Raw genomic sequence first — 6,707 nt, forward strand, 5'->3', positions numbered from 1 at the left:
CGACCTTTTGGTTCCCAGGCCAGCACTCAGTGCAATGAGCCATACCTGCCAGAACTCAATTTTTCTTTATTAAATGACCAAATTCAGCTATAAAAAATAACCATGCCTAGGAGTCCTCAGATATGTGCAGACTGACCACGCAGTTGGGGTCGCAGAAAGAATTCTGGGTGCATGTTTAGAAAAGGCACGTTCATCTAGCTGGCTGCAGCTCCTCCAGTCCGTAATGGGCCACTGTTTCTGCACCAACTATGGTTTTCCCTGGACCCAGTCTCTCAATCAGTGACCCTAGTGCAATGAAATGTGGACAGCAGGACACACAATTTCCTGTAGACCAGAAGACAACCCATTGACAGTGCTGATATAATCTGCCATCTGCTTTGGGTAAAGGAAAAATCATGGCTGCTCTTGTAACTGAAGGTCTCATATCTGCCACTTCCTCGGGGTAATCTCTAAGACTCCTGAAACACAATATCCAAATGAGAACCAGAAAGGCCTTCATTCTTTTCTAGGAAGCTTTGGAGAGCCACACAAATTTGGTGAAAGCTGGTCAGTTATTTTCTGCCATCATACAGTCTGTCCACAAGCAGAGAATGTTTGAGACCCCTAAAATGTTGTTCAGCTCTTCATGCTTGTAGGGCCCAAATCAGTTTATAAACTACCCTGAACAGTAAAAAGGACAACCAACTTTAAAAGAGAGCACTGGGTAGGTAGCTCAGCTGGTTAGATCATCACCCCAACATGCCAAGGCTGTGGGTTTCAAACCTTTGTTTGGGCACATAAATAATCAATAAATGAATACATAAGTAAAAGAAACAACAAATCAATAATTCTCTCTTCCCTTCTCTAAAAATCAATAAATAAAAATTAAAAATAGCCCTGGCTGGTGTGGCTCAGCAGACTGAGCATTGGCCCGTGGCCCATTAGGTTGCTCCTGCAGTTCCTGATCAGGGCACATGACTGGGTTGCAGGTCGGGTCCCCAGTTGGGGGCGTCAGAGAGGCAACTGATCTATGTTCCTCTCCCTCTGTTTCTCCCTCCTTCCTCCTCTCTAAAAATAAATGTTTTAAAACTTTAAAAATAAAGATGAGTGTGGAATTAAGAGTAAGGCCTCAGTTACTGTACAAGCCAAAGCAATGTGCAGCAGGCACTTCTAGGTTTATGAACTGCTAGCGGAAAAACTCATCAAAAGCATCACGTGAGACCAACAAATCCCTGGGACAAGTAGGTACTGTTCTGCAGTGTCCGAATTAGTCATAAAGGGAAAGCTGACACTTAAGTGCTCATATTATTTCTACTTTACTACAATATGTGTGAGAACAAGAGGTCAGTTTCCCTGAGCACATTAGTGTGTGGACTGTTCCAAAGTTTGTAAACCTGCCCCCTGGTCAAGAGGAAAAGGCTACAGCCACGCAATCAGTTTGCACTGTAAACCTAAAAAGAGTGCTAAGCAAGTAAGAAAGTATAATATATTTCCACACATTTCCCATGTGAATGAAATTTACAAGGAATCTCCTCATCGGGCCAATTCAAATGTAATAGTTTAGATTCAGAGAGATGGCTCCTCAGAGTTTCCTACACGGTTGCTTGTTACACTGAACAGGAAATTGTACACTCTCAACACACTTAAGACTTTTTTCTAGTGTGAACTCTCTGGTGTTGAGACAAGGTAAATATTCGCTTAAAAAATTTCCCACACTCACTGCACTCATAAGGTCTTTCTTCAGTGTGAACTCTCCGGTGTTTGCTGAATTGGGAACTATCCTTAAATGACCTTCCACATTCACTGCACTCATAAGGCCTTTCTCCAGTGTGAACTCTCTGGTGTCTAACGAGTGAAGACTTGCTGGTAAAAGATTTCCCACATTGAATGCACTGATAGGGCTTTTCTCCCCTGTGAAGTCTCTGATGATAACGAAGGCCAGGGGCCGAGGTAAAAGATTTACTACATTCACTACACTTGTAAGACCTTTCTCTATTGTGAATTTTCTGGTGCATTGAGAGGGAATATTTGATGTAAAAGGATTTCCCACATTCACTACACTCATAAGGCCTCTGTCCAGTGTGACCTCTCTGGTGTTTAACAAATTGAGAACTATCTTTAAAGGTTTTTCCACATTCACTGCATTTATATGGCCTTTCTCCAGTATGCATTCTGTGATGATAACAGAGGCTTGAGCTAAAGGTAAAAGATTTCCCACACTCATTGCACTTACAAGGTCTTTCTCCTGTATGAATTCTCTGATGGTAATTCAGGGTGGAACTAGATGTAAAAGACTTCCCACATTCACTGCATTCATGAGTTCTTTGTCCAAGGTGCCGTCGCTCATGACATTGAAGGGTGGAGCTTGAAGTAAAAGATTTGCCACATAAACTGCACACATATGGCTTTTCTCCAGTGTGAATTCTATGATGATAACGAAGGGTAGACCTAAAGGTAAAATGTTTTCCACACTCACTGCATTCATAAGCACTATTCCCTGAATGAACTATCAGGTGTGTAAGAAGGTTATTTCTATGGGTATAAGAGTTCCCGCATTCCCTACATTCATAAAGCCTTTCTCCAGTGTGAATTCGCTGACGATAACGAAGTTTGGAACTACAGATAAAAGATCTCCCACATTCACCACACTCATAAGGCCTTTCTCTTGTGTGAATTCTCTGATGATAGTGGAGGGTGGAACCAGAGGCAAGAGATTTTTCACACTGATTGCATTTGTAAGGCTTTGTTCCAGAATGAACTCTCTGAGAATAAGAAAGGCTACTACTACTGGTGAAAGACTTTCCACATTCACTGCATTCATATAGTTTTTCTCCATTATGTACTCTGTGATGATAATGGAGGCTTGAGGTAGAGGTAAAAGATCTCCCACATTCACTACACCCATAAGGCCTTTCTCCTGGGTCAGAGCTCTGATGATAATTTAGAGCAGCAACAGAGGTAAAAGATTTGGAGCAGTCATTACACTTGTAAGGCTTTTCTCCAGTGTGAACTCTCTGATAAGGAATCAACACTGAACTATGACTAAAAGGTTGTGTACACTCATTGCACACAAAACTGTTTTCTCCATTGTGCTGTCCTGACGGAGAAATGAGGAAACATTTGTGGCTTAAGGATTTTCCACGTTGGCTACACTTATACGGCCTTGCTCCTGTATGAATTTTTTGATGCCGATGGAAAGTTAAGGTTTAACTAAAGGATTTTACACTTTCACCACACACATGGAAACTTTCTCCTGTGTAGCCTCTGCAGTGTGTGATAAATGAGGATTTGTACCTGAATGTTTTTCCACATTCACTGCACACAAAACACTGTCTTCCAGTGTGAACAGCCTGGTCCACAAGTACATGTTGGGAGTTGCAAGCTTTCTTGCCTTCCCCCAAAGTGTAATGACTTTTTCTGCTTTGTATCGCTGCTTCCCACTGGGTGCCTTTGTTTGGCTCCTTCACTTTATGGGTGTCCTGCTGCTGCTGAGGACCTGAGCTGGCCAGGAAGTCCATGTCAACATCTCCACAGGTAAAGGGCTTCCCTGACACATGGATTCTGCAGCTCTTCACAAGCGAGGCCCCACTCAGAGTACTACTGAAGGGTTTCTGTCCCTGTTCCTGGTACTGGTAACACTTTGCACTGAATTGAAATTGTTTTGCACATGTCCCACACCTCAGCAGTGTCGGGCTGTGTTGTTTGCCCTGCTGCTCTACCAAGTTAAAAATGTCTCTCAAGACAGGCTCACAATTCGCACAGGGGTGACTCTTCTGGGAAGACAAAGCTGCCTTGGGATTCTTGGTTTGTGAGACTTGTACAGAATCGTTCTGTTTAATGGGTGTCTCCACATCCTCTCTTCCACAGCAGCAACCCAGAGAGGATATAAGTGGAAAGTTCTCCAGCATCACATGGAGGTACAGGTGTCTCTGAGCCTCATCAAGCAGCCTCCATTCCTCCCAGGAGAAGTGCACGGCAACATCCTCAAAGGTCGCACTGGCCGCAGCCATCGCCTCTGGGCCGAGGGGAGGGATCTGCATTCGAGGAGGCGGCCTTCACACCGGCCACCGGGTGTCCTCTAGGAGCTTCAAACTCCAGTCTGTGTGACAAGGACCACGACTCCTCCTCTCTTTCTCGGATTTGCCACCTCAAAACCGACACACCGATCCAAAAGCCTGACCCCACACCATAACTATGTTTTTTAACCAACCTTAATGAAATTGGATTAGGGTGGTGCTTCCTGAGAACCAATTGCTTTAAAGTATAGCCAAGGCATGATCCTTAGGGGAGGCAGAGAACTAACACAAAAATCATAAAACTAGCTACAATCATAGATTTCTTTTAATTCCTGCAAATTGATATCCAGTCTTTGGGCTGAGAAATATTCTGCAGAAAAGCAGCCATTCCTATAATCTTCTTTGCATAAAGAGTCCAGTTCACCCACAAATGATGAAAGGTGGTCATTTTCACTTTAACCTTCTGATTTATTGGAGACAGTTCCAAAATCCTGTTTACCAGTGTTCCTCCCTATATTTATCTGATGTGAATGTTAGGAATAGACTAATTATATACAGAAACCTCAAGAGGCAAAATTATTGGGAATGTCTGAGGCTCCTGCTGGCTGCCCTACCTGGTAAGGGTGCTGAGAGTCCTGCTGATGACAAGCATCATTAGACAGCCCCGACTTTGAGTAACATTTATTCAGGCAGAGGGAGAGGACCTTTCAGAAGGACAGACAAGCCATTCCCTATAACTAAAAGGAGAGAGCCACATTATGCAACTCTCTCATTTGAATTATATAAGACCCAAAGATAAGTATTTCCTCTCTGAAATAAGCATGGAGGTCCATAATAACTATAGAACTATTTTCAATAAGTTCTCATTTGTACACTTAGCAGCTATTAGGAGAGACGTAAACAACCTGTGGGGGACTAAAGCAAGCTGGACTCCCAAAATTAAAGGAAAAATTTGGAGACAGGGTCATTGGGGATGCTGGCCACTGATTAGACACCATCATTAGTTATGCTCTTAGTCTCCAGTGTTAAACCCATTAGCTCCAGGATCCTGCTGAGACCCAGAAGCTAGAATGCAAACATTCTTAAGTATGCAGTCTGAGAGGAAGAGTCACAAATGCACTCATTTAGGGTGACAACTTTTTCCTACTTAAAAACCAGAGAAGCCAGTGGAAAGAAAATTATTTTGTAATGACATCAAATATGTGCACACTTCTGAATTAGAAGCAAAGTAGCTCTCCACTCATGTGTCCAGTTGGAGTGACGCCTGTGTACTTAGGTGCAAAATGTCCTGAGAAAGCCTGAGGTCATGAGAGACCTAGTACAGCCGGCACTACAGGGGCATTGTTACCCTGAGGCCACGTGATCAAATGTTCACCTTTCTTCCTCTGTCTCCTGTCTGTCCTCTCCTTTTTAGAAAAAAGGCAGAATGGACCCCTGCCTAATAAAAAGGGCAAGTATTCAAGGAACAAGGAGATTGCAAAAATATTGGCTAGGACAACACTGATCAGGGGTTGGCCATGGGAAATAAATATGAGGTGGACAGGCAGCAAGAGAACCAGAGGGTGACTGGGAACCAAGTCCATGGACAGCATGGACAATCACAAAGCGGGTATGTGAACTCAGTCATGATGTACTTACTGAGGGCAAGAGAAAGCAGGAAGTTAAGAACATAGCATGGCATTTTAACCAGAAAAAACAAAAACTGAGAAGAAAACAATGATGGGAACAGAAGTAGAAAGGGAGTGAGAGACCCAGGCAATCAGGTAGCACAGGGAGGGCTGCAGGTCTCCTGACCCATGGGCACATCAGGCTGTCATTTGCCTGTAGGACGTGGGAAAGTAGTATGAGACAGCACCAAAAATACCCCAAAAGGTGATTATATAAAAATATCTAAAATCCCTAAAACCTATTAATGGAAAAGATTTAGAACTATAAAGAAGGGTGTTCACTATTCTGAACAATTATTCAAAACCAGTATGTAAGCACTTATTTGGGAATAAGAGAAGTGGTGGCTTCAGAAGAAAGGAAAGTGGCTCTCCTTAAAACAGAAAAAGAGAGCATGAAGAAGTCCCCTATCTCCTCCAAAAAGAATTTTAAAGGAACACCCTCACACCCCCACAAAAAATCTGGGTTTTATAATCAAGCACTCTAGAATCAGTAACTTGCCTCTGAAGCTTATTATTTATGTGTCTGTAGGCAATTGGCTCTGTGCTTCAGCTTCCTCACTTTTAAAATGCAGCTAACACTGTATCTATCTACCATTAGATTATTGCAGAAATTAACTGAGACTTCCAGTCAAGATGGAGAAGTAGGTAAACACACTTCACCTCCTAACATAACTACAGAAAAAAAATTACAACTAGACCTCAAAACAAATATCACCCAGAACTGTCAGAAAATTAAGCTGTGTATGGAAGCCTGACAACCAAGGATTTAAATAAGCCACATTCATCCAGATGGGAAGGAGTGGTGGAGATGCAGAGACAGGCAGAGAGGTGTGGAGATGCACTGTGGTATAGAGAGGCAGTGGAATGGGTGCTCCCATATTCACATGCAGTAGTTAAAAATCAGGAGGGATAGGTCAGGAGTGAGGGATCCCAGACCCAGGCCAGACCACATAGCCCAGGGTTCCAGTGCCAGGAAGATAAATCCACATAGTTCTGGTTGTAAAAACCAGTGGGAGGCTGGGGCAGTGGAAGAAACTGCAGGATT

General features: G+C 43.2%; 1 protein-coding gene across 1 annotated transcript; it reads right to left on the minus strand.

Moving 5' to 3' along the window:
• Positions 1-1,622: 1,622 nt before the first annotated feature.
• On the minus strand, positions 1,623-3,771 carry LOC112313059 (zinc finger protein 418-like). The gene is made up of 3 exons (XM_071220352.1): positions 3,274-3,771; positions 2,554-3,021; positions 1,623-2,301 (listed from the first exon to the last, which is right to left on the minus strand). The coding sequence occupies exons 1-3, from the start codon at positions 3,495-3,497 to the stop codon at positions 1,623-1,625; spliced, it is 1,371 nt and encodes a 456-aa protein (XP_071076453.1). The 5' UTR covers positions 3,498-3,771.
• Positions 3,772-6,707: the final 2,936 nt, after the last annotated feature.

The sequence above is a fragment of the Desmodus rotundus genome, chromosome 2, assembly GCF_022682495.2.
Source record: "Desmodus rotundus isolate HL8 chromosome 2, HLdesRot8A.1, whole genome shotgun sequence".
In the NCBI taxonomy this organism is placed as follows: Eukaryota; Metazoa; Chordata; class Mammalia; order Chiroptera; family Phyllostomidae; genus Desmodus; species Desmodus rotundus.

What these genes read in the sequence shown, in the direction of transcription:
- LOC112313059 (XM_071220352.1), bottom strand. Translation starts at nt 3,497, where the DNA reads ATGGACTTCCTGGCCAGCTCAGGTCCTCAGCAGCAGCAGGACACCCAT. An exon ending in GAATGTGGAAAAACATTCAG is followed by an intron (nt 3,022 to 3,273) that starts GTACAAATCCTC and finishes ACAACCTTTTAG; the next exon opens with TCATAGTTCAGTGTTGATTC. An exon ending in CGAATTCACACTGGAGAAAG is followed by an intron (nt 2,302 to 2,553) that starts GCTTTATGAATG and finishes CCTTGGACAAAG; the next exon opens with AACTCATGAATGCAGTGAAT.